This window comes from Molothrus ater, unplaced genomic scaffold (genome assembly GCF_012460135.2).
Source record: "Molothrus ater isolate BHLD 08-10-18 breed brown headed cowbird unplaced genomic scaffold, BPBGC_Mater_1.1 matUn_MA527, whole genome shotgun sequence".
Lineage (NCBI taxonomy): Eukaryota > Metazoa > Chordata > Aves > Passeriformes > Icteridae > Molothrus > Molothrus ater.
In genome coordinates this window covers 58545-85091 of record NW_023416704.1, presented here as the reverse complement: position 1 = coordinate 85091, position 26547 = coordinate 58545, and the positions used below count along the sequence as shown (strand labels likewise).

At 52.8% G+C, this 26547-nt stretch overlaps 2 protein-coding genes across 2 annotated transcripts in view; both read left to right on the top strand.

Moving 5' to 3' along the window:
- The first annotated feature begins 3897 nt into the window (after positions 1-3897).
- Positions 3898-4848, top strand: LOC118701227 (olfactory receptor 14A16-like). The gene has a single exon (XM_036405856.2). It carries the CDS (start codon positions 3916-3918, stop codon positions 4846-4848), a length of 933 nt encoding a protein of 310 aa, XP_036261749.1. The 5' UTR covers positions 3898-3915.
- A 17526-nt stretch (positions 4849-22374) lies between these two features.
- LOC118701225 (zinc finger protein 420-like) overlaps positions 22375-26547 on the top strand; it is a gene marked incomplete at its 5' end in the record, with an annotated part of 56364 nt that continues 52191 nt past the window's right edge. Inside the window, one exon of the mRNA XM_036405853.1 lies at positions 22375-22971. Coding sequence (XP_036261746.1) covers positions 22375-22971 — 597 coding nt within the window. The remainder of the gene's footprint in view (positions 22972-26547) is intronic.

Below are 26547 nucleotides of genomic sequence, written 5' to 3'. Positions count from 1 at the left end.
TGTTTGGGTTTCCCTTCCTGACCTCACCCCAGAAGGCTGCCACCTATGAGGAAGGGGAAGCCAATGCCAAGGAATGAGTGATGTCTATAGCACAAACCTTAGAAGGGCTAGGACATAAAGGGGCAATTCCTCAAACTACCACCCTGGATTTCAGAATCCATAATATTAATCCTGGGGATTGGGTGATGATTAAGCCATGGAGAGATCAGCCTCTAACTCCTCAGTGGGAAGGTCCCTTTCAGGCACTGCTCACCATCGAATCGGCCGTGCGAAGCTGCAGAGCGGGGATGGACTCATGGCAACAGAGTCAAAGGCCCAGGAGAAGAACCAAAGAGTGGACTGTAACATCCAGGCTGGGTGAAACAAGATTGACTCTCAAGCAGAGACTGAGAGACAACCAGAAAAACACCAAGATACCCAAAAAGCAGAGTCAAGCTTCCACCAACCAGCTCGAGAACTGTCTTCTTGTTTTAATGGGTGAGAATTACCAGCATCTGTTGAGGAGAAGTACACAAGGGACTGTAAAAGGTAAGGGGACAGCTTCTTCAAGAAAATAAGACAAAGGAAGGAGGGCAAGGCCAGGTTGGCCCCTTTGTTTGCTACCAAGAAGGCTCCATAGCTCTGCTTTTGGTAGCAACCCTGTAGGCATGGTAAGGTAGGGACAAAAGGCCATACCAGACCTCTGTAATTCCTCAGTTGTCTTTTAATTCAACAGGGACTGGAGGGCAGGACCGAGTTGGCCTCTGTACTCACCCCTAAGATGCACCAACTATGGGCAGCAGCCACACAGGCATGGTAGATGGGAGTCAAAGCCACACTGGATCCCTGGGATGCCCTTTTGCCCATTCCAAATAAATGTGTCTAAGGAAAACCTGAGATTTTTTTTTCTCCTGTTCCCACTGTCCTTGCCCACATCAACAGATGCTGGTATGACTCATTCAAGAGACAAGGAAATTTTTTCACTTAATTGTTCAAGCAAAATGACTTATAGAAAAAGAAAAGGGGGGTTGTTATAGATGAGTAATCCCTTGGTTGACTCTCACAATTAAGGGGTGAATATTCAATATATGTTAAGATAAGTTTGGTGGATGTATAGTTATCCTTCCCCTCCCCCTTGCATTGCTATCACAGGATGGCCTCAGTAGTTGGGGCATTTGGGAGAGTTGGCTTGTTACTATGGCAGCACCTGACCTCCAATCAAGGTGTGAGACAGTGATCTCCAGCACTGGACAGTGAAGAAGGAGTCGATTGACAAGACTTTGGGACGGGCTAGAGGTGTAAAAGACAGAACATGCATTTTGGAGATGAGCACATGGTAACTGAATCCTTTGCTCCTGGTGCTGTATTTTCTTTATTCAGTCTTCTGCTGTATTTTGATAAGGTCTTAATGAAACATTTAAATTTTTGAAAGTGAAAATCGTTTCTCACATGGGATTGGTGAATGTGGGGCAAGGTTGTCCACACTGGGTCTGCTCCAAGATAAAACTTCACTGACCTGGCCAGACCTCCTTTAGAGCGGCCTTACATCGATATCAATCACAGAATGCTGCAATCACCTCTTCCTTAAGAGAGCAATAATAAATACACTCTTTAAAATAGGAATACATATTTCCTAGAAGCCCATTGAAATATTTCTCCATAACTATAAAAGGAAACATTCCTAATGAACTGGACTAGACAAGAGGAAAATCAAGGCAGAGCCATGGTTTGTCAGGATTTGCCTGATCCTAATGAGCCCCGTGGTGCATTTGGAGATGAGCCCTTGAACCTCAGGGCCTGAGAGGAGATTGCAAATAATCTTACCAGGAGTCCAAGTCAAAAGAAAACCCCAAAGTGTCTCAAAGCATGAATGGGTCCCACTGAGGTCCATCCCAACACTGGCTCCTCATGGACTCCTTGGAGGATAGAATTAGAGGGCAGAATTGGAGAAAAGACCTCTCAGACATTCAGAGTGGAAAGGAACATCCAAAGTACCTTAAAAACCTTGAGTATCTCAAGGCATTAATGAGCCCCACTGAGTGTCAGTACTGATAAAGGCTCTCAAGGGACTAATTAAAGCAGATAATTGGAGGCTGTGACTGCACAATCCTTCTCTTAGAGTCTGTATCAAAAGGGAAACACCAAGTACCTTAAAAACTGAAGGACCCTGAAGCAATAATGAGCCCCACTGAGTGTTGTTACTGACAAAGCCTCTCCAGGGACTAATTACAGCAGATAATTGGAGGCCAGGATTGCACAAACCTCTCAGAGACCCCAAGGCAAAAGCCAAACCCAAAGTCCTTTGAAAAACCTGCAGTCCCTGCAGGGAGCATGAAGGAGCCCCCAGGGCCATTGCTGAGCAAGGCTCCCCAGGGACTCCTTGCAGCAGATCCTTGAGGCCACTGGGATGTGGGCTAGGGGGGGATGCTGAGGGCAGCACAAGGGGCTGACAGTGCCCAGCCTGGCTGGGGCTGTGCCAGGAGGCCCCAGGGCCTCAGGACAAGGTGTCTCCTCCCAGCCCTTGGTGGCACAGACCCTGCTGTGCTCCAGGGCACCAAGACTTGGCTTCTCTTTGTCCCCACCTGTCATCACTGCCTGCAGTTCTCTGCTCTGCCTGGGGCCTGGGGACACTTGCTCAGTCGTGTCCCTCTCTGGGACCCATTAAAAGTCTAAGAAAGCTTTGAGTGTGATTCAAAGAAAGTTTGGAGCGTTCTGGAGAGGTTTCTTCAGCACCCTCTCAGGGACTGATGTTCAGGGCCTGAGCACAAAGCCCCAGAGGCTCATTAAAGTCCTTGTGCTGTGTCTGTACTGCTGAGCTGGGCTGGGCTCCTGGCACAGAGGCAGCTCCTGCTCACCAAGAAGAGCTTCAAAAGCACATTTCTCTGGATGAGCAGCTCTTCTGCCAGCCCAGCAGGGCTGGGGCACTGCCTGCAGCCAGCCCGGGCACAGCACAGAGGCACAGAGAGCTTCAATCAGGCAGGGCTGGGAAGGGGCTGAGAAGTGCCTGGGGCACAATCACTGCCAGCCCTTGGCACAGGAACCTCTGGCTGCAGGACAGTGCAGCTGCAGCTCCTGGAGCCATCTCCTGCAGCTGGAACATGCCAATGCCTGCAGAGCCTGTGAGTACATTCTCTGATTGTCTCTTGTGTAGAGCAGCCAGGGGTGCCCAGGGCTGTCCTGCAGAGCAGGGTCCTGCAGCCCAGGGCGCTGTGCTGGGGCAGGGACTCTGCTGCCTGCCAGGGACAGCTCTCAGCCAGCCCTGGCAGCTGCTCCCAGCACTGGGGGACAAGATCTGGGTGGCAGGAGACAGCTGGTGAGGCTTGGAAGTGTTCTCCTTGTGTGGGGAGGATGCTGCATTGTTCAGGACTGCTCCCAGCATGGCATTTAACTGCAGAACATTTCCAAGTAGATTATACAGGGAGCAAAGCAAGGGAGGACCTGAATAAAAAGGAAAATCCTGCTTTATTAATCTACTGCTCTAGGTTGCATGGATGGGAAATTGCACACAGATATTCATCCCTCAGTTCAGGTAGAGAAATTTTTTTTTTCCTCAGATCTTACAAAACCAGGCAGTGAAAGAAATCAGCCCTTAGGAGCACCATCAGTGGCGCTTTTCCAACAGCTCCTCAAGGTTGTTACCATGTTTCCATCAGAGCCTGCAGAGCCAGAGCTGCCCCTGGGCAATGCCTGAGCTGGGAGGGCTCTGCAGGGCAGAGCTGAGCCCCCAGGGCTGGGCTGGGCTCTGGCAGCACTGGCAGGGCCCAGCCCTGGGCACAGGGAAGCAGCTGCTGGCAGGGACAGCTCCAGGCAGCAGAGCCCTGGGCAGGCAGTGGGGGGAAAGTGTCCCCAGGCTGTGCTGGGATATTTCAAGTCCTCTCCAAACCCAACTATTCCATGATTACTTTTTTTACAGATCCTCATGCCAAGGCACAGGAAATGTCCAACAGCAGCTGCATCAGGCACTTCCTCCTGCTGGCATTGGCAGACACGCGGCAGCTGCAGCTCCTGCACTTCTGCCTCTTGCTGGGCATCTCCCTGGCTGCCCTCCTGGGCAACGGCCTCATCATCAGCGCCGTAGCCTGCGGCCATCACCTGCACACGCCCATGTTCTTCTTCCTGCTCAACCTGGCCCTCGCTGACCTGGGCTCCATCTGCACCACTGTCCCCAAAGCCATGCACAATTCCCTCTGGGACACCAGGAACATCTCCTACACTGGATGTGCTACTCAGGTTTTTTTTCTGATCTTCTTCATGGGAGCAGAGTATTTTCTCCTCACTACTATGTGCTACGACCGCTACGTGTCCATCTGCAAACCCCTGCACTACGGGACCCTCCTGGGCAGCAGAGCTTGTGCCCACATGGCAGCAGCTGCCTGGGCCAGTGCCTTTCTCAATGCTCTTATGCACACGGCCAATACATTTTCCCTGCCCCTTTGCAAGGGCAATGCCCTGGGCCAGTTCTTCTGTGAAGTGCCCCACATCCTCAAGCTCTCCTGTGCCAAATCCTATCTCAGGGAACTGGGGCTTCTTGCTGTTAGTGTGTGTTTATCATTTGGCTGTTTTGTGTTCATTGTTTTCTCCTATGTGCAGATTTTCAGGGTTGTGCTGAGGATCCCCTCTGAGCAGGGATGGCACAAAGCCTTTTCCACCTGCCTCCCTCACCTGGCTGTGCTCTCTCTGTTCCTCAGCACTGGCATATTTTACTACCTGAAGCCCCCCTCCATGTCGTCCCCATCCCTGGATCTGGCCCTGTCAGTTCTGTACTCGGTGGTGCCTCCAGCCCTGAACCCCCTCATCTACAGCCTGAGGAACCAGGAGCTCAAGGCTGCAGTGTGGAGACTGATGACTGGATGCTTTCAGAAACATTAAACTGTTGGCCAATTTCTGCAAATCACTTGTAATAAAAGTTACCTTTGATCCTTCTTGTTAATTTAATTATGGAGGTTCTTTTCCTTTGTTTTAGTATTTTCATATTGTCCAAAAATAAATGTCAATCTTTGTACCATTTCTTATTTTGTTTTCCTCCACCTTCCCTGTGGACACAGACTGTGTCAATGAGGGGCTGCGCTCTTGGTGGCTTTAAAGGAACCAAAGGATCTCCCAGCAGAGTTTTCTGCAGAGATGCCCTTGTGTTGCCTTCTCTGGAGCTGCAGCAGCAATGTCTGTGTGCAGAGCTGGGGCAGATCAGTGCTGGCCCAGCAGCTGTGCCCAGCAGCAGCAGCAGCAGCAGCACTTGGTGTTGCCAGTGCTGCTGCCGTGGCCCTGCCCCGCTGCCCTGGTGGCCCTGGTGTTGCTGCAGGGCCTGAGTGCTCTCAGGCCCGGGCACAGCCCTGGGGGTGGCAGTGCCGGGGCTGCAGCAGGGACAGGCCATGGGCACTGCTGGGGCAGCGCTGACGCCTCAGGCCAGGCCCTGGGGGCTCCAGGCTCCTTGCCCAGGCTCTCTCAAGAACACAGCCAGGCCAATGCTCAGCACAGAAACCCCCATGAGCAGCCCCAGGCTGGCCGTGGGCAGGCTGGGGGCAAACAGCATGGCTGGGGCTCTGCAAGGGCCCTGGGGCAGACGGGAAGGAGCAGCAGAGCAGGGGCTGATCCATGCCCAGTGCGCTGCACAGCCCAGGGCAGCGTCCCAGAGCGTCCTCATGCAGCTGCCAACAACATCCCCCCTCTGCAGCCCTGGCCTCTCCCCCAGCTCACACAGGTGCCCCATCCTTGCAGGCACAGACACAGCAGCACTGGCTCAGCAGCCCCTGTTTGCATTGCACACAGCAGGGGCAGCACCCCCATGCTGTTGCTGTGGGGACATGAACCTGAGGGAGCACAAATGCCATCAGCCCCTGGGGCCAGCAAGGCCTGCGGGACACCAGGGAAACCACTCAGCTTTGTCCTGGCCTCTGCACTCAGCCAGAAAGTTTGTTCCCATCAGCTGGGAGTTTCCTGTGCCACTGCAGACGCTGTTGCTCAGAGCCAGGGCAGCCTAGCTGCCGCCCCCAAACTGCCCTGAGCATTTCCTTGCCTTCACCTTTGCTTTCTTTACTCCTTCTGCTACAAATTTCTTCCTCTTGCCCACCCCAGGGGGCCCAGAACTGGACACAGCACTCGAGGTTCTGCCCAACCAGGGCCCAGTGCAGGGGAAGAATCCCTGCCCTGCTCCTGCTGGCCACACCATTCCTGAGCCAGGCCAGGAGCCATTGGCCTTCCTGGCCACCTGGGCACACGCTGCCTCATGTCCAGCCTGCTGTCCATCAGTCCCTGCAGGTCCCTTTCTGCCTGGCTGCTCTCCAGCCACTCTGTCCCCAGCCTGTAGTGCTGCAGGGGTTGTTGTGGCCAAAGTGCAGGACCCGGCACTTGGACTTGTTAAACCTCACCTTGTAGGATTTGGGCCCTGGATCCAGCCTGTCCAGGGCCCTGTGCAGAGCCCTCCTACCCTCCAGCAGATCAACACTCCCAAACAACTTGGTGTCACCACGATTCCATGAGGCCCCAGAGTGTCCCAATGGTCTGCATGATCCATGAGGCCTCGCAGTGTCACAATGTCCCTTTGGTTCCATCGGACCCCTTGGTGTCACAAAGTCTCATGGATCCTTGGGCTCCGCGGTGTCACAATGGCACCGTGGTCCCCTCAGGCCCTGCAGTGTCACAATGGATCCTTGGTTCCATGAGGTCTGGCAGTGCAGCAATGCTCTCCTTGGTTCCACAGTGTCACAATGGCCTCCCTGTCCCAAGGGCTACCACGGTGTCAAACATGTTTCCATCATTCCATGAGTCCCTGAGGAACCTGGCCCCTTGGTTCCATGGGGCCCTGCAGTGTCACAATGGGCCCATCGTGAAACCAGGTCCTGCTCTGTCACAATGCTCTGCATGGTTCCACAAGGCCCTGCAGGGTCACAATGGCCCCTTGGTTCCACAAGGCCCTGCAGGGTCACAGTGGCCTCTGAGGTTCCACCAGGACCCAGACTGTCACCATGGACTCCTTGCTTCCATTCATCCCCACAGTGTCACCGTGGCTCCTTGGCTCTGGGCTGCCATGTCATACACAGTGTCACCATGGTCCTCTTAGTGCCACCAGGCCCTGCAGTGTCACCATGGCCCCTTGCTTCCCCAGGGCCCTGCAGTGTCACAATCATCAGAGAATCAGCCAGGCTGGAAATGACCTTGGAGAGCATCAAGTCCAACCTGACACCCAACACCACCTTGTCACCCAGACCATGGCACTGAGTGCCACATCCAGTCTTTCCTGAAACACTTCCAGGGACAGTGACTCACTCACCTCCCTAGGCAGCCCATTCCAATGCCCAATCCCCCTTTGTGTGAAGAATATTTCCTAATGTCCAGCCTAAACTTCTCCTGGTGCAGCTGAAGGCTGTGTCCTCTTGTCCTGTCACTGTTCCCTGGGAAAAGAGCCTGACCCCAACCTGGGTGCACCCTCCTGTCATGGAGTTGTAGAGAAAGATGATGTCTCCCCTGAGCCTCCTCTTCTCCAGGATAAACAACCCCAGCTCCCTCAGACACTGCTCCTCATAAAATATTCTTCCAGTCCCCTCCCCAGCCTTCTTGCCCATCTCTGCTCCAGCCCTTCCATGTCCGTCCTAAATTGGGGACCAGAACTGGAAACAGCACTTGAGGTGATGCCCAACCAGTTCCCAGCACAGGGGAAGAATCACTGCCCTGCTCCTGCTGGCCACACCATTCCTGATCCATAGGAGTGTCAGGGGATGGATGAGGGAAATGGTGCAGAGGGGGTGGGGAAAAATATTGATTGATTGTCAGCCATAAAGGGTCTTGATTATAATATCTGTTCAAACTGCTTTAAAAGCTGCAGGGGATCAATATCAATTGGACATTGCTGAGATCAATCTATAAACAGGAAAATAAAACTTAACAGAACAAAACTGTACTCTCTGCATTGTTTTATACAATTGTATATTCACATTGAGTACACTTCTGTCATCTGTCTAATTAACCACATTAAGAACTGAAAACTTGAAATATTCCCCAGGGCCTTTTCTTGTTCAGGTATTCTGAACAATTGTTTATGAGCTCTTCTCACTGAATTCCTGAACTGAAGAGCTCAAGAAAGAAGAAATCTCCGGAGCAGTAAAATTCATCAGCAGCCTGCAAGTGGCTGAGGATCCCTTCCCATGAGAGCAGCAGTGAACAGAAATGGGCACAGCTTTGTGGCTGCTGTCCCAGCTTTGGCATGGGCCCTGGGCCTGGAGCAGGAGCAGCTCTTAAGGGCACCAAGGCCGGGGCTCTGGTGCTGCCCTGGGCAGATGGGATGGCAGCAGGGGCTGCAGAGCTCTCAGCACCTCAGGCCGAGGGGAGCAGGGCAGCCAGGGAGCCTCCTTTGGCCTTGGCCAAGCACCTTCCCCCATGGCTGGGGCTGAGTCCTGTGGCAGCTGCAGCTGCTGCTGTGCCCTTGGCAGGGGCTGAGGCCGTGGGGCCAGTGCCCAGAGCAGCCTGGCCTGAGCAGAGCTGTGGGGCCAGAGCCGGCTGGGCTGGGCTGGGCTCAGAGAGGCCCTTGGTGCTGCCCAGAGCTCAGGGCAGCTGGCAGAGCTTGCAGGGAGCTGGGCAGGGCTCAGAGAGCCTGGCCCAGAAACCATCAGTGTCCATCTCAGCCTGGCTGAGCGTGCAGGGGCAGGACTCAGGCCAAGCCTTGTGGGGCAGGGCCAGCGCCTGTGCAAGGCATTGCAAACAGGCAAGTGGCCCAGAGAGGAGGCTGCTCTGTGCCCTTGGTGGCATGGAGAGAGCAGGGAGGGGGCCCAGGACATTTGTCAGCGCCAGCCTCTGTGCCCATGCGTTGTCAGCCCTGGCTGCTGAGCCCAGCTTTGGCCTGGGCTGAGTTTGGCTGTGGCCCAGCTCCATCCTCCTGCGGGGCTCAGGGCCTGTTCCCGGCCATGGCCAGCCCTGGCTGCCTCTCTGCTGGCCCAGAGGCCGGCAGAGCCCGGGGCAGGGCTGTCTGTGCAGCCCCACAGGTGCCACGGGCTCTGCAGGAGCTGGCAGAGGCTGCCCAGCAGGGAGGCCATGGGGCACAGAGCCCCAAGGCTGCTGTGGGCACCACGGCACAGGGGCCGTTCCCCGCCGCAATGCTCCTGGCCTGGGCTGGGCCTGCACAGGGGCTGGGCCACCATGGCTGGGCCAGCACAGGGCCACAAAGGGGCCACGCAGCCGCTGCCGGGGCTGACAGCAAGGCCAGGCACACACAAGCAATTGCTGAGCATGGCCTGTGCTGGCCAGGCCTGACTGTGCCAAAGGCAGAGCTCAGCTGCCCTTGGGGGCTGCAGCAACACTGCAGAGCCCAAAGAGCCTCCATGGCTGGGCTGGAGACCAAGGCTGCAGGAGGGAAATGCAGGGCTGCTGCGGGATGGGGAGGCCATTGAATTCCAGCACACACCTCAGCTCTCTGATGATCCTGGCACCATGCTGGGCCCTGTTTCAGACTGGAGCAGAGCAGATGTTGATGGGACAGGAGCCCTGCGGAGCTGTCAGGGACCTGCAGCTTGCAAGGTGCTCTGCTCTCCCCAGGTGCTCTCGGAGAGATCCAATCCCAGCTGGGCACCTCAGGGCACAAGTGGCACTGCCTGTTCATGGGCACACAATTGATGTCTGACTGGAAAGGGGCACAGGTTTTCATACTTGTAAATTTCATAATATGCAAGCACATTTTCATTATCTGGGTCATTTGAGTACTCTTAAGACAGGGCAAAATTTTCCAACCAGGAATAGGATTTTTCTGGAAGTACACTGATGGCAGGAGAAGAAATACTGATCTTCCCCTCTGCTTGAGTCTCCAATAATCTGTGTATTACATCATCTCCTTTTTCCTTCAGGTGTTACCAGCTCTCCTGTTTAAATGGTCCTCTCTGTGTATATCTCTTCACTAGAAATACTGGATCTTTGTCCTTCCCACTGCTCCCAGATTTCTTCCTCCAGATGCTCTCTGGTGATTCAAGTGCCTCTCAACTGACTGGGTTCCTGCTTTGAACTTCAGGGAGTTTCCCAATCTTTCTGATATTCAAATAAATATGACCTTAGTCAACATCATAATTGTGTTTATATCTATCACAGAATTACCTTTTCTTATGTCTTTATCTAAAACTGTTCCAGTACAGAAATCCCTTGAGGATGGGGGAAATGTCAGATCCTGCTGGGACATCCCAGAGAGCTGAGGGAAGAGCTGTGATGGTTCTTAAACTGTTCAAATGTTAAACTTGTGTTTGTTGGCAAGAAACCTTTCTGTGCCTCTGAGTGTCACCAGGCCCTGAGCCCAAAGGACACAAACCTGATGAGTTGTGGTTCCCACTGCAGGGGCTGCACTTGGACCTTGTCTCTGCACAGGAGAGCTCTTCATCCCCTTTCTCTCTTTTCCTCCCTCTGGGCATGGAGGGAGCTCCTGACTTCAGCCTGTGACTCGTGTGTGCAAAGAGCAAATCTGGGCAGAATCGGGGCAGGGAGGGTTTGGCGGGAGAAATGGTGGGGTGGGGGTAGGGACAGAGTCTGATTGATTGTCAGCCATGAAGGGTCTTGATTTTCATCTCTACTCAAACTGCATGAGGAGGTACCTGGATTCAGTGTCAATTGGAGATTGCACATGTCAATGAATTAACAGGAAAACAAAACTAAACAGGACCTAAAAAATGTTTTCTCGCTGTCTTTTTAAATATCATGTATTCAGTTTGAATGCACTACTGAGATGTACTTAACCACAAAGGATTTGAAAATTAAAATCAAATTATTCCCAGAGGCTTGGCTTGTTAAGGTGTTCTGAATGTTCATGAGTCCTGGGACACTGAATTCCTGCACTGAAGAGCTGAAGGCTGAACAAGCCTCTGGAGCAGGGAAATTCAGCAGCAGCCTCCAAGTTGCTGAGGATGTCAGCAGCCCCCACTGAGGCCATCCCTGCCCAGAGACCGTGGGGGAATGGGCAGACAAGGAGAGCGTCCCTGGGGCTGGGGCAGCACAACTCAGGCACCAGCAGCTCCAGCTGGGCAATGGAGTGTGGAATGTGGCTGGGAAAGACCTGCCTGGGCTGGGCCAAGCAGGACACACAAGCCCTGACTCCCATTCACCAAAAAACTCCCTTAAGGAGACATTTAAAGGAATTACAATTGTTTCTGTACCCAGAGTTGCATGTACTGGAGAAATACCAATAAGAGATTCTCAGGAGCTGAAAATAACCAAAAAGCCTTTACTGGCAACTTTAGAAAATCAGAGTAAGGTTGACAAAGGGTTTAATATGATATTCAATAAACAGAAAACATTTCTGAAAGCATTAATTTTTGCCATTCTAATTCACAATCTCTAAGGCAGTTCCATTTTAAGTTACTCAAAATTTTACAAGAAGTGGAAGTAGGAAAGATATAGGGAATCAGACACACAGCTACCAACTCCTGGATTCCAGTGGTGTTAGGCTGTTGCTTTGAGCCAACAATCTCCTCCAGTCTTTTACAGTAAGGCAATGTTGCAGGTGAAATCCCAATTCTGGCCATGGGCATCTGGATGAGAAGGAAAATTATTTTCCATAGGAAGGGAAGCACAGAGCTCCTGTGTTTAGAAGGCAGGTGAGAGCTTCACTAGGCCAAGGCCAGCCAGACTTGTCAGGAATGGCAGATTTTGTCCAGGAGCAGTCTTTGCTTTTAGGGAATTGTGGAGGTGCAAGCCCAATCTCGGCCATGGGCATCTGGTGAAGCAGGACAGTTCTTTTCCATTGGGAAGGAAAGCACAGAGCCCCAGTGTTTCAGCAGCAGATGAGAAGAGACCCTCAATTTGCCAAGGTCAGCTGAACCAGTCAGGTGGTCCCTGGGGGGCCAAGCCAGCCAGACCTGTTCCATGTTCTTTTGGTTTTATGGCCCCCATAGTGTCACAAAGGCTCCTTGGACCCATGGGGCCCCGCAGTGTCATAATGGTGACTTGATTCCATTGGGTCCAGCAGTGTCACAATAGACCCTTCCTGCGATTGGGTTCTACAATGTCACAGTGGCCCCAAGGTTTCATAAGGCCCTGCAGTGTCACAATGGTCCCAATGATGCCATGAGGCCTTGCAGTGTCACAATGGTCTCCGTGGTTCCCCAGGCCCCACAATGTCACGTGACTCCTCTGTTCCATGAGCCCTGCAAAGTCACAATGGACCTTGGACCCTGGGGGTTTGCAGTGTCACAATGGTCTCCTTTGGCTCCACAGTGTCACAATGGACCATTGATGACAGGAGGCCCCTCTGTGTCACCCTGGAGCTTTGGTTCCATGCAGCCCTTCAGTGTCACAATGAACCCTTGGTCGAATGGGGTTCCACAATGTCACAATGGTCCCAAGTTTCCACGCAACCCTGCAGTGTCACAATGGTCTCCTTTGGTTCCCAGTGTCACAATGGACCCCTGATGACACGAGGTTCCACAATATCACAATGGACCTTTGGTTCCATAAAGCCCTGCAGTGTCACAAAGGCATTTTGGTTTCACGAGGCCCCTCAGTGTCACAATGGTCCCTTGGTCTCACCAGGCCCCACAGTGTCACGATGGTCCCTTGGTCTCACAGGGCCCCACAGTGTCACAATGCTCCCTTGGTTCCATAGGCCCTGTGCTGCTGCATTTCCCCCTCCCCTTCTCAGGCCACCCTGACAGCTGAGAAATGCTCCTTGGGCCTCGGCCTTGGCCAACAGCCCCTGGGCTCAGCTCCTCTGCAGCTCATCACAAACACTGTCTGCTCCAGGCACTGCTGCTGCCCAACCAGCTCCTGCTTTCTGTAGGAGCAGCCCTGGGAGCTGGTTTTGTTCCCTCAGTGGCACAACATCCCTGTTCTCACACTGCCAAAGAAAGCTATTGATGCCAAGTGTGGCCAGGATGAAACATTGCTGGGACTGAAGCCCCTCTCTTGGGGCCCTGCAAACAGCGCTCCAAAAGGAGCCCTTGGAGCTCTCCTGGGCCAGCGACTCCCTCTGAGTGGGGCCTCTCCCAGCTGGGAACTCTCCCGTTTGCTGCACTCGGGGATCCCCAACAACGACAGAGCCTGGGCCGATCCCCCCACTCCTCCAGGCTCAGCCCTTCACCCGCTGGGGAGATGCCAAAGGATCCACAGGGAGCATCTCCTGCCCTGAGGGGAATTTCTCCCAGGTGCCTTGCACTGACTCTTTGTGTCTGTGTGCACACAGGAGTGCCTGTGCTGGGGAAATGTGGCAGAAATGCTGCTCTCTGAGGGGCTTGAGTGTCTTGGATAGATGAGTCAGTCAGGCCTTGGGGTAAGATTACACCATGAGGCCTAAGCTAATATTAATGCTGCTAGGAGTTGTTCATTTGCTAAGTTGTTATCTTTAATATAACTTATAGCCTAAGTTGAATATTGTTAAGTGTTATTCCTCAGTTATATTGCTAAATAAGGTTTTAAGTTAGGTGAAATAGTGTTAAGTGCCGTTCTTTTGCTAAATTGTGAAGTTGACAGGATCACTTAAGGTTAAGGTATAAGTAAAGTCCTGTTAAGTTTGAGCTCTATTAAGCTTCTAGGCTGTATTCCTTTTATCCTTGCCCTCACTGTCCTTGTGTCACACACACACACAGAAGGACAGTTGTTGGTTCATTTCTGGTTTGATTGCCTGGATTTTCTTTGGTTTTGTTGTTTCTTTGTTTCCTTGGTGTGCCTGAAGTGTCCAGTCAGGAGCAGAGTAACTCTTGCCAAGGAACTTTGTGCTGCTGTCCCTTAATATTCAATCTGGTTTTTGCTGATCTCTTGCTGGGGACTTTTCCAGTGCTCTCAAGGCCTCGTTGGTACCAGGGTGAAGGAGCCCTGGCCCAGGCTCTGGGCCTGGTGACACGGGGACGCTGCTGGGGGGTCCCTGTCCCCCTGTGCCACCCCCAGGGCCCCGGCTCCCCGTCCCCGTGTCAGGCTCTGGGGTTGATCTCGTGGAACATCCTCTGGGGGAGGCTGTGGCGCCCGGGGCGGGGGGACCCCGGGGGGACAGGGGACCCCGCTGTGCACGAGCAGGGTTGGACTGCTCTGGGGGGAACTGTGAGGGGGGGCGGGGCAGAGTGACCTCCCCAGTGACCTCACACAGCCCCTGTGATGTCACACAGCCCCAGTGATGTCACAAAGACCCCCGTGTGATTTAAAACGACCCCATGACATCACACAATCTTCCTATGATGTCACAACCCTTGTGATGTCATACAACATCTGGTGATGTCACACTGACTCCTCTAGCATGTTACACAGTCCCCTTTGATGTCACTCTGTGATGTGATACATCTGCTCTGTGATGTCACAGAAGACACTGTGAAATCACAAAGCCATCATGTGATGTCACTGTCTGTTTTGTGATGTCACAACCTGCTCTATGATTTTACAGCCAGGCAGTGATGTCACAACTCATTCTCTGATGTCAGAGTTCCTTCCTCTATGATGGCAGGATCTGCTCTATGGCGTCACACGCTACTCTATGATGTCACAGACAGCTGTGTGATGTCACAGACAGCTGTCACAACCCCCTCAGTGATGTCACAAAGCCCTCTCTGTGATGTCATACTGCCACTCTGTAAGGTCACAGCACACACTTTGACCTCACAGCCCCCTCTATGATGTCATACAGCCACGTCATCATGTCACAGCCTGCTCTGTGATGTCACACAGTCCCCTCTATGATGCCATAGCTGCTCATTGACGTCACACAACAAACTCTGTGATGTCATAGCCCAATCTGTGACCTCACACAACCCACTCTGTGATGTCACACAGCCCGTTGCTGACATCACAGCTGCTCTGTGCCTCCATGACACAGCCACAGAGGAGCTGCTGTGACACAGCCCCCTCTGGGACATGCCACAGCCCCTGCCAGTGCTGAGCCCCTGGGAGCTCTGTCTGTGCCCTGCTGGTGTCCCTGAGGGGCCCTGGCAGTGCCCCAGCCCTGCTGGGCTGTGCACAGGAGCTGCTCCTGGCCAGAGCTGTCTCTCTGCAGCTCTGCTGCCCTTGCCAGGAGCTGCCTCTGGGCCAGGAGCCCAGCCCAGCTCAGCAGCACAGACACAGCACAAGGACTGTAATGACCCTCTGGGGCTTTGGTGCTCTTTGCATCAGACTCAGTCCTTAGAGTGTGCTCAAAGAACTTCTCAGGGATTCAAAAAGAGAGTGAAACACTGAAGTTTCTCATACTCTAAATAGATCCTTCTGAGGGACAGGACTGAGAAAGTGTCCCCAGGTTCCAGGTAGAGCAGAACACTGGTGGCAGTGATGACAGGTGGGGACAAGCATGGCAAAGGTGTCTCTGGTGCTGAGCAAACCTGCGCCTCTGTCCCTGCAGGCTGTCGGCATCCCCCGGCTGCCCCACCTGGCTGGCCCCGTCCTTTGCTGACAGCTCTGCCTCCTGCCTGCCTCTACCTGCCCACACAAAGCCTTGAGCTGCTCCAGGCTCCTGCTGGGGGACATGCTGCACCACAGCCCTGCCCTGGCAGGGAAATTCCTTTCTCCTGGTGTCCACTCTGGACCTCCCCAGCTGCCCTTGGTGCTATTATGTCTTCTTCAGGCTCATTCCCACTAGGAAGAAAAGCTCCAGCCGCTCTGAAACCACCCTTCCATCCCTCCCAGGCTACTCCTGTTCTGTCCTCAGTCTCCACTCCACTGAGCCCAGAGCCCTCAGCCTCTCCTTGCTGGTTTTATGATGAGGCCTCCAAACCCCATCTTGGGAGATTTATGGGTCCTCTCCAAAGTCTTTGAAAATGGAAAAATAGTGATCAGAGTTATTTTCTCCCAAATCTTGCAGTGACAGATCAAGGGTCAATATCTCTAAACTGAATGAGGGTGGATTTACATTAGTTAGAAGGAGGAAATATTTTACAATTATGACAGTGGCACGAAACTGCAGCTATTTTTTTCAGAGAAGTGGATTCCCCACCGCAGGAATTGTCCAAGAGCAGGAGCTTTCTGCAACCTGACCCAGTGAAACCCTATCATCCCCAGTGACAGAATTCCTGCAGTGTGGGTTCTCTCATGTGCTGGGTGCCCTCACAACGCTTCTGGCCAGAATGTCTGCTGAGGGCAGCCAGGCTGCTGCAGGGGCAGTGCCCTCACAGCCATCACCATGGCAGCCCTGTCCCCTGGGCCTGGCTCTGCCCTTTCCTCTGGCCCTGCCTTGGCTCTGCTGGCATGAAGAGTTTTGTCATTGATATCTTGTCCCCAAGGTGCTGGGGCCAATGGCTTCCCAGTCAGGCTCCTGGAGCAGAAGTGGCTTTTCAGAGGCCAGCCAGGAATGAGCCCTGAGGCAGCAGATGTGCAGTGGTGGCCACCAGGCCGGGCTGCCAAGGGAGGCTTCTGGCCATGGCCTGCAAGCAGCTGCTGCTGCCAAGGTGCCTTTGGTGCCTCAGGCTCTCCCTGGCACAGCTCCCAGCACAGCACTCTGCCCTTGTGCCCGAGGCCTTCCCTGTGCTGGGGCTGGCCTGGGGCTTTTCCTGCAGCGGGACCTGCCCTGCTGATGGCACAGGAAAGGCAGTTCCTGCTGGAGCAGGAGTCTCTGCCTGCAATGGGCTCCAACAGCTCCAGCAAGGCCCCGTTTGCAAAGCCCCCAGTGGGAAATGAAGGAGGGGGGGGTCACGCTGCTTTTGGGGTGAATAATGCTGAAACCAGCCTGACTCCTCCATCCCAAAGTTCAACATCCTCAGAGGGAGCTGAAGCTGAGACAGAGCTGGAAAATCCCCAGAGAAAGGAACAACCAAGTGACACCAGTGAGAGCTTCTGCAGAGCTGCTGAGCTGGCCCAGCCTGGGCACACCCGACTGACAGAGCAGCACCTCAGACTAGAAAAGCCCCATCCCAAATCTTAACCGCAGCATCTCCTGATATTTCCCTTCTTGGGTGGTGTAGAGTTTCCTCCCTGTAGTGGGGAAACCCTCAAGGTCACTGACATCAATCTCTGCTTAATTACTGGTTTTGCTTTCACAAAATTGCTTTGAAATCACTTCACAGTGTTTAATATAATATAATATAATATAATATAATATAATATAATATAATATAATATAATACATTGTTATATAAATGTTACAACTCCAATACCTTGGTGTAAATATTTCTGATAAAGATAATTTTATCTAATCATTACCATAGTAGATAATTATATAAATATCTCCTTAATCCTGTGGGACAAATACTATAAAGATTTAATTCCACCTTGATAATTTTTTACACACAAACACTTGAAAAGTCTGAGGCTGGGATTGCAACCAGCTGCTCCAATGCTCCTCTCACAGAAAGAGTTTAGAAATCCTGGAGGTCCTTGGGGGTATTTGGGGATCTGTGGGGGCTATTGGGGCTCCTTTTTGCACCTTGTGACCCAACAGGAGCTTCTCTAACAAACTTTGCCTGAAGCACCCACTGTGCCCGTGACAGGAACCCCTGTGAGTGTCTGGGCCATCCCAGCTCTTTGGCAGCCTGGGGACTCCTGGGATGTCACCGTGGAGCCCCCGTGAGTGCCTGTGACAGATCGGTGCCTTTGCAGCCCAAGGTGCCCTGGGATGTCACCATGGAATGGCTGTGACTGCCTCTGACCACAGGGCTCTTTACCATCCCAGAAAGGCCTGGGAGCTCTCCATGGAGCCCCTGTCTGTGCCTGTGACATTCCAGCTCTGGAACAGCCTGGAGACTCTTGGAAAGTCCCCATGGAGCCCCTCTGAGGGCCTGTGACAAATCTGATCCTTAGCAGGCAACCATGACCAGCCCCCTGTTGGTATGGTCAGTTTCCATGGCAACCATCCCCAAGCTCCCTGTTGCTGTGTTCAGTCCCTTCACAACTCCATGGAGACCCCATGCCAGGGGTGGTTGCCATGGCCACCAGGGCTGGCACCAGCTGGGATGCTCGGTTTCCATGGGCCGGGCTTCAGGAATGGGATTCCCCAATTTCCCGCTCCCGCTAAAACCGCGCTGCCCTCGCTGCCCTCCCACCTCCCATGGAAAGCGCAAAAGGCAAAGATCTTGGCCTGGGATAAGAACAATTTATTGGGAACAGCAATGAGATAAGGAACAAACAGAACAGCAACAATATTGATAACAGAAGGGGTAAATAAAACTGTTTACAGGGAAAATTAAAACACAACTCACTATGTCTGCCTGGCCACAATTTCCCCCTCCTGGAAAGGACACCCTTCTCCACAGGGGTGAGAGAGAGAGGGAGTCCCTTTCCTGCTCCTGGCAATGACCTGAGGTGGGAGTGAATGTAATGACAGGACCATGGCCAGACCCTCATGTTTTTCAATGCCACATCATGTCACTGGGAGGGCAGGGAAAGGGACAGGTGTCTTCCTCACATGGATCACAGGGAACATGGATCACTGGGGCTCTTCCCAATGTGGGCCCTCCAATGGAGGACGGAATTTGGAGCAGTGAAGGAAGCTCCTCCTGAAACTGGGGCATTTGCAGGGCTTCTCTTACCCATGACTCTGTTTGTGTCTGATCAAGTTACAGCTGAAAGTGAAGCTCTTCCCACACTGGAGACACTCATAGGGCCTCTCCCCAGAGTGGATGCGCCACTGGTGTCTGATGAGGTGGGTGCTGCGCTTGAAGCCATTACAGTCAGGGCAGAGGAAGGGCCTCTCCTCTGAGTGAGGAGGTGCTTGAGGAGATGGGAGCTTCTCTGAAACCTCTTCTGGCACTGGGGACACTCGTAGGGCCTCTCCCCAGTGTGGATGCGTTGGTGGATGATGAGGGCAGAGCTGCAGCTGAAGCCCTTCCCACACTCCCCACACTCGTAGGGCCATTCCCCAGTGTGGATCATCTGGTGGCTGATCAGGGTGCTGCTCTGCCTGAAGCTCTTCCCACACTCCAGGCACTTGTGGGACTTCTCCCCATTGAGAAACTGCCCATGGACCACCAGCTCTGAGCTCTGGCTGAAGCTTTGCCCACCTTCCTGGCTCAGGGTGGGTCTTTCCTCCTCAGAGCACCCTGGGCTGGGTTTGGAGCCGCTCCTCCTGTGGGATCTCTCGGGCTTTTCCTCTACGTTGGAATTCTGCACCGTGGAGCCATTCAAAATGGCCTCTTCCATGAGGTTCTGCCACAGGGATTTGCCCTCCCTGGTCTCCATCCTCAGCTTCTTCCCTGGGGGAGGAAGGACAAGGAGAGGATGGGATTTGCCTCCATGCCACAGGGAAGGGAGAAGGAGATTCCTCCAGTGCATCCCTGGCAGGACGGCGTTGGCAGCAGGGTTGTCCTGCAGCCGGGGTCTGTGCTGGGCTGGAAGATGGAGCAGGAGAGAGGGGGAAAGGGGCACTGACTTCCTCCTCACCTGCCTGGGTGTCCTAGGGCATCGTGTCAGTTTGAAAAGACAGGTGTCTGCTAAGGAAGGCAGGAGACTCCCTTGAAATGGAAAATGTTAATCCCTTCCCTTGGAATTATAATTTTCAAAACAAGGGGCTGTCAAGCAAAGTCTATGGGAATAGGAATAACAGTTCTTCAGAAGGAAAATTAAAAATACAAATGCAGTAGTACTAAAAACTACTTAGAGAGTAAGAATACGACCTGACACCCTGTGGGTCAGAGTGTTGGTAGCACTCCTGTTAAATGGTGGCTGCAGTGCTCCTGCAGTGACAGGTGTGGTTCTGTTGGAGCAGTGATCCTGTAGAAGGGTGGAGTTTTCCTCTGAAGGTCCAGTTGTGGCGTCCATTGGCCTGGTCTTCCTCTGGGATCCAGTGGAGCTGGAAGCTGCTCTTCTGGGAATCTTGTGGGAGAAGGCTGACTCTGTTGTTCACCTTCTCAGATTATATCCAGGTAGGAATGTTTGGCTCCTCCCTCTGGGCAGAGCTTCTCACAATGGGATGATGGAATTTTTATCAGTGACACTCAATGGCCCATTAACAGAAGATATCTCCCTGGAGGGAGGATTCCTTGTGGAAGAGATAAAGTAAACTGCTCAATTAACATATGATAATTGACCCAACTTTAACAGAGGGTAATTGAATACACACTCAGCTAAACCTGAGACACTGTTCCAGCCTTGGAAAGCGGGATTTGGGACCAGGATTCTTTAGGGAATGCAACCCTGATTGAAGGCAGAGATAGAATCTCCAGAGCCTGCAGCCAGAAATGGACAGTTGTGTGATACTCATTTAAACATCTTCTCTTTCGGAATTATTTACTAAGGATTATTTGCTTTGCCTACCTAATATTTTTGTAATTTTTTGCAAATTTGCATTATCTAAATTACACTTTTCCTTAAGTTAAGTTGGTGTCTGTGTCTTTGGTGCGGGCCCTGCCCACTGGGGAAACAGGGCCCAATCCTGCCTAACTGTTACTTGGGGAGACAAAACCCTCACTGCAAATGTGCCCCCTTCCTCCTTGTTCCCCACACTTCATGCACTGATCATGATGTCCTATGGTCTGGGGTATCCCTGGGGTCAGCTGGGGTCTGCTGTCCTGGCTGTGTCCCCTTTCAACCTCCCCCACACCCTCAGCCCCTCCCCAGTGTGGCCGAATAAGGGGCAGGACAGGCCTTGGCTCAGTGCGAGCTCAGCAAGAACAAAACCATCTCTGCGTGCTCAGCCCTGTGCTCAGCCCCCGGGCCCAGCATTTCCTCCACTGCCACCCCGGACCCCCCTTTCCCAACCCTCTGCCCCGCGGCCGCCGCAGCACCGGCTGACAATAGAAGCAATTCTGTGGCAATTCCAAGTTTCCTTGGTTCCTGCACAGCTCCAGCTCAGCTGCTGGCAGGTTACAATTAAAGAAAAGTGCAAATTTGGCCCATTACAGATATTATTAAAAGGAAGTGGAAGCTCTGTGTAGCAATCACAAAGGTGACAGGGATGAAGAGAATAATGATTCCCACATTTGGCAAAAAACCCAAGCCTGGGAATTCAGTAGTTATTTGGGAATTTAGCTACTTGAGCTGGGCTTCTTGTGGGACTTTTAGCAGCCTTGTGTTCCTCACCATGTGTGAATGAACCTTGTCAGTCTTGCTGGTATAATTTGATCCATTTCCTCCAGTGATTTTAACAAACTTTTCAAGGAGGGACAACAAAATATTTTCTTTACACTCCAGTCCCACAACAGCCATTTTCCTCATCAGTTCTCCCATAGGTCGCTCAGATGAAGCTGCGTCAGTTTCCAAGAGTTCCTCCAGAGAGACCCACAACCTCCTCAGAGGAAGGAACCATGCTGTTGTCAAAGGCAACTGGGGTCAAAGAACAGTGCCCTGAACTCACTGTGCCAAAATAATTTTGCAATCTGGTTAAGAAAATATTAGAGAGATGCCATTTGCCCTGGAGCAGGGCAAGTGTGACATTGTCCCCTGTGTGTGTGGCCTTCCCGGGGTGGGGGTTTTACACCTGAGCCAGTTTGGGTAAGGGGGGTGGTGTTCACCCCCTGAGCAGGGATTCCCCCACTGTTTCAAGTTGCAATATAAGATGGAACCCAATGCATGTTTTCAATCCCCATCTTCATCAACTGCTATAAATAGGCAGGGCAGTGCTCTTGATCTCTTCCATGACTCAGCCCTGATAATGCCCTCCAGGGGAGATATCTTCTGTGAATGAGCCATTGAGTGTCACTGCAGGACTGATAAAATTCCATCCTCCCATTGTGGGATGCTCCGCCCAGGGGGAGGATCCAAGCATTCCTACCTGCATATAAGGTGAGCCTTGCAACAGCAGGAGCAGCTTGCCTACTGGATTCCCAGAGGACAAGAGCTCCAGAACCACCACTGGACCTCCAGAGGAAGACCAGACCCTTCTACAGGATCACTGCTTGGACAGAATCACGTTCATCACTCCCACAGGACTGCAGCCACCATTTAATGGGACTGCTGCCACCACCCTGAGCAGCAACAGGGTGTCAGGTTATATCCTGACTCTGTCAGTTTAAGGCAGTGTTTCTGTATCATTGCCTTGATCTTCATTTTCTTATTAAATTGTAATTCTGACTTAGACTCTCCCCCAGGTTTCCCTTTAATCCTGTACAAAAGACAATGTGTGCACCCTTTGTTTGGTCCCCGAAACAGGATTTCCCATTCCCAAACCTTGACTCAATGGAGGAGGAGGCTGTGAGGAAGAGGAATGAGCCCTGGGACACCCAGGCAGATGGGGAGGAAGTCAGTGCCCCTTTCCCCCTCTCTCCTGCTCCATCTCCCAGCCCAGCACAGACCCCAGCTGCAGGACAACCCTGCTGCCAACCCTGTCCTGCCGGGGATGCACTGGGGGGATCTCCTTCCCCTTCCCTCTGGCACGAAGGCAAATCCCATCCTCTCCTTGTCCTTCCTCCCCCAGGGAAGGAGCTGAGGATGAAGACCAGGGAGGGCAAATCCCTGTGGCAGAACCTCATGGAAGAGGACATTTTGTGTGGCTCCACGGTGCAGAATTCCAACGTAGAGGAAAAGCCCGAGAGATCCCACAGGAGGAGGGGCTGCAAACCCAGCCCAGAGTGCTCTGAGGAGGAAAGACCCACCCTGAGCCAGGAAGGTGGACTGAGCTTCAGCCAGAGCTCAGAGCTGGTGGTCCATGAGCAGCCTCATGATGGGCAGAAGCCCCACAAATGCTTGGAGTGTGGGAAGAGCTTCAGGCAGAGCAGCACCCTGATCAGCCACCAGATGATCCACACTGGGGAATGGCCCTACGAGTGTGGGGAGTGTGGGAAGGGCTTCAGCTGCAGCTCTGCCCTCATCATCCACCAACACATCCACACTGGGGAGAGGCCCTATGAGTGTCCCCAGTGCCAGAAGAGGTTTCGGACAAGCTCTGATCTCTCCAGGCACTGGCAGATTCACACAGAAGAGAGGCCCTTCCGCTGCCCTGATTGCAGGAAGGGCTTCAAGCGCAACTCCCACCTCATCAGGCACCAGCGCATCCACACTGGGGAGAGACCCTACGAGTGCCCCACCTGTGGGAAGAGGTTTCAGACCAGCTCAAATCTCTTCCTGCATGAGCGCATTCACACAGAGGAGAGGCCCTTCCTTTGCCCTGACTGTGGGAAGGGCTTCAAGCGCAACTTCACCCTCATCAGGCACCAGCGCATCCACACTAGGGAGAGGCCCTACGAGTGTCCCAGTGTGGGAAGAGCTTCACCCACAGCTCTGACCTGACCAAACACCAACAGAGGCACCAGTAAGGGAAGTCCTGCAAATGCCCCAAGTGAAGGAGGAGCTTCATGCACTGCTCCAGCTTCATCCCCCATTGGAGGATCTATATTGGGAAAAGCCCTGGGAGATCGATTTCCCTCTGATCCATGCTAGGAAGACACTTGTACCTTTTCCTGCCCCTGCCGATGACATGATGTGGGATTGAAGAACATGAGCGTCGGGCCATGGCCCTGTCATTACATTCACTCCCACCTCAGATCATTGCCGGGGCAGGACAGGGACTCTCTCTCTCCCTGAGGAGAAGGGCGTCCTTTCCAGACAGGAGGAAATACATGGCCAGGCAGACCCAGTCATTGATCTTGTAGTTTTCCCTGTAAATCCTTTTTCTTATCCCTTCTGTTACCAGTATTGTTTCTGTTTCTTCTTTACCTCGTTGCTGTTCCCAATAAATTGTTCTTATCCCAGCCCGGGATCTTTGCCTTTTGTGCTTTCCATGGGAGGCGGGAGGGCAGCGAGGGCAGCGTGGTTTTAGCGGGAGCAGGAAATTGGGGAATCCCATTCCTGAAGCCTGGCCCGTGGAAACCGAGCATCCCAGCTGGTGGCAGCCCTGGTGGCCATGGCAGCAGCCTTGGGAGCGGGTCCCTGGCTGGGGCTGTGGGAACCTCTTCCCTCTGGTGCCCAGGGACAGGAGTGGAGGGAGCGGCTGCAGCTGAGTCGGGGCAGGCTCAGGTTGGATGTCAGGAAAAGGTTTTTGCCCAGAGGCTGCTGGGGCCCTGGCCAGGCTCCCCAGGGAAGGGTCCAAGCTCCAGGGCTCTCTGAGCTGCAGCAGCGTTTGGCCAGCGCTGCCAGGCCCAGGCTGGCATTGTTGGGGTGTCCTGTGCAGGGCCAGCAGTTGGACTGGAGGATCGTGATGGGTCCCTCCCAGCTCAGCCAATTCTGTGCTTCTGGGATCCCATCAGCCTGGGGATGGGGCTGCCAAAGGTTGCCATAGCAACGGGCTCTGGCTGCAGGCCTGAGCTGGTGTCCATGGCAACCACCCCTGGCATGGGGTCTCCATGGAGCTGCCAAGGGACTGACCATAGCAACAGCGTTCTGGTGATGGTTGCCATGGAAAATGACCATAGCAACAGGATCCTGGTGATGGTTGCCATGGAAACTGACCATAGCAACAGGGGGCTGGTGATGGTTGCCTGCTAAGGATCAGATTTGTCACGGGCCCTCAGAGGGGTTCCATGGGATCTTTCCAAGAGTCTCCAGGCTGTTCCAGAGCTGGAATGTCACAGGCACAGACAGGGGCTCCATGGAGACCTCCCAGGCCTTTCTGGGATGGTAAAGAGCCCTGTGGTCAGAGGCAGTCACAGCCATTCCATGGTGACATCCCAGGGCACCTTGGGCTGCAAAGGCACCCATCTGTCACAGGCACTCACGGGGGCTCCACGGTGACATCCCAGGAGTCCCCAGGCTGCCAAAGAGCCGGGATGGCCCAGACACTCACAGGGGTTCCTGTCACGGGCACAGTGGGTGCTTCAGGCAAAGTTTGTTAGAGAAGCTCCTGTTGGGTCTCAAGGTGCAAAAAGGAGCCCCAATAGCCCCCACAGATCCCCAAATGGTACCACTGAATCAGAGATGACACAGACTCAGAACAGAAGGCTAAGGGCTAAAAGTCACCTGTTTTTTCAGTCCTCTTCTTTTATATCTTGGTTTGCTACAAGTGGACCTCATTGGTCATTTAATCAACACATTTCACATGATTGGCCCATTCAGACAACACCATTGAGTAAACAACTTTATGGAAAAAAGCCAACTTATTACAAACATTGTTGGGGCACCAGTCATTGAGGTTTGTTTTTTGTTGGGCCTTTCTGGGGGCTCCCTGGATGTGGGAAACCCTCTGTAGCAGTTCTGTGCCATGTAAAAGGAGATGCATGGGACTTTTTCAGTCTTCAGCTTCTTGTTTATTGTTATCTTATCTAAAGTTTTGCATTTCGTTCCACACCAGGCTCAACATGCTGGGAAAACACCTCAAAATGGCTCTAAAATGAATGGTTTCAGGGTCTTTTAAAGTTTTCTCATCCAATTAATTCTTAAAACATACATTATTTCTACTTATCAACCAATAACTCATCCCTTGACTGTCCACATGACCTCTGCACTCTGCTTTCCTTGACCGATGACCCTGTGCCACCAACACTGCAGAAAATGGAGTAGATGAAGAAGAAGACAGGGACTACACCCAAATTCCTGCATCTTTCTTCCTATCTACACCATACTAAAAATCCCAAAACCTAAATTTCTCACCCAAGGGATATAGAATACTACTCTCTATTACCTATTTCACACTTTGGAAAATTCTAATCTGTTTCAAAGTCCTGGAAGTCCTCTCCATGGGCAAAGATTAAAGGCAGAGTTTCTCTGGGGGTCAGGACCCCTCAGTGCAGACAGAGAAATATTCCCTCTGCCCTGGATTCCCACACATTTAACCTAAAATCTTTTAACCCTTACCATGTGATATTACCCAAAAATGTACCAGGTAAGTAGGATTAGAAGGAGAAGAAATGGAGAAAAACAGAAAGACAGAAGATCCATAGAAAGACACACACATAGGCACCAACTTCTCAGGTTCCAGCATCACCAACAGAAGAACCCCAGCAGAAGGCAGGATCCAGACCCTGGGCTGGCCTCGTGCTCCGGTTTTTAACCCCCCGGGCTTTCATGGGCCTGCCCTTGGGGTGGGACTGCCAGGTGCTTGTCCAATCAGAGCCAGGGTAGGCACCAGCTGCTGGTGTGTGATTGATTGATTGATTGATTGACAGCTGGGCCAATCAGATCTGGGTTAGCACCGCCCCTGCTGTGTGATTGACAGCTCTGCCAGGCCAGGGCTGGGGGCGGGGCTCTGTCCCACCACAAACCAAGGCCTGACCCGGCCCTGGCCCCACACGGGCATTCCGAGCATCCCAAGGTGTCTCGGGACATGGATCTCATCCAGCCTCTGACAGCCACCACGGTGACACTATGGAACCTCATGGAGCCATGACTCAGTTGTGACAATGGAGATCCAAGGAAACGATGGTGAGACTGTGCAATCCAGGAATCATGGAATCAAGGAGACCACTGTGCAAATCATGGGCCCTATGGAAGCAAGGATCAATGATCAAACTGTGGTTTGATTGTGATTGATTGAATAGAAACAAGGAGCCATTGTTTCACAGCGGGGCTGCGTGGGGCCAATGGACCCTTGTGACTCTGTTGGGGCTCCTGAAACCAAGAAGCCATTGTGACATTGCCAGACCTCATGGAATCAAGGAGACCATTGTGACAGTGTTAGGACCCATGAAGTCCATGGAACATGGAACAGGTCTGCGTGGTTTGGCCTCCTGGGGGCTGTGTGACAGGTCCCACTGAATTTGGCATGCCAAGGGCCACTTCCCATCTGACTGTGAAGCACTGGGGCTCCGTGCTTTCATTCCTATGGAAAAGAACTGTCTTTCTTTTCTAGGTGCCCATGGCCAAAATTGGGATTCTGCATCTAAAATTCCCTATATCCAA

Excerpts from the sequence above, each read along its gene's own strand:
- LOC118701227 (XM_036405856.2), top strand. The coding sequence starts at position 3,916 with ATGTCCAACAGCAGCTGCATCAGGCACTTCCTCCTGCTGGCATTGGCA.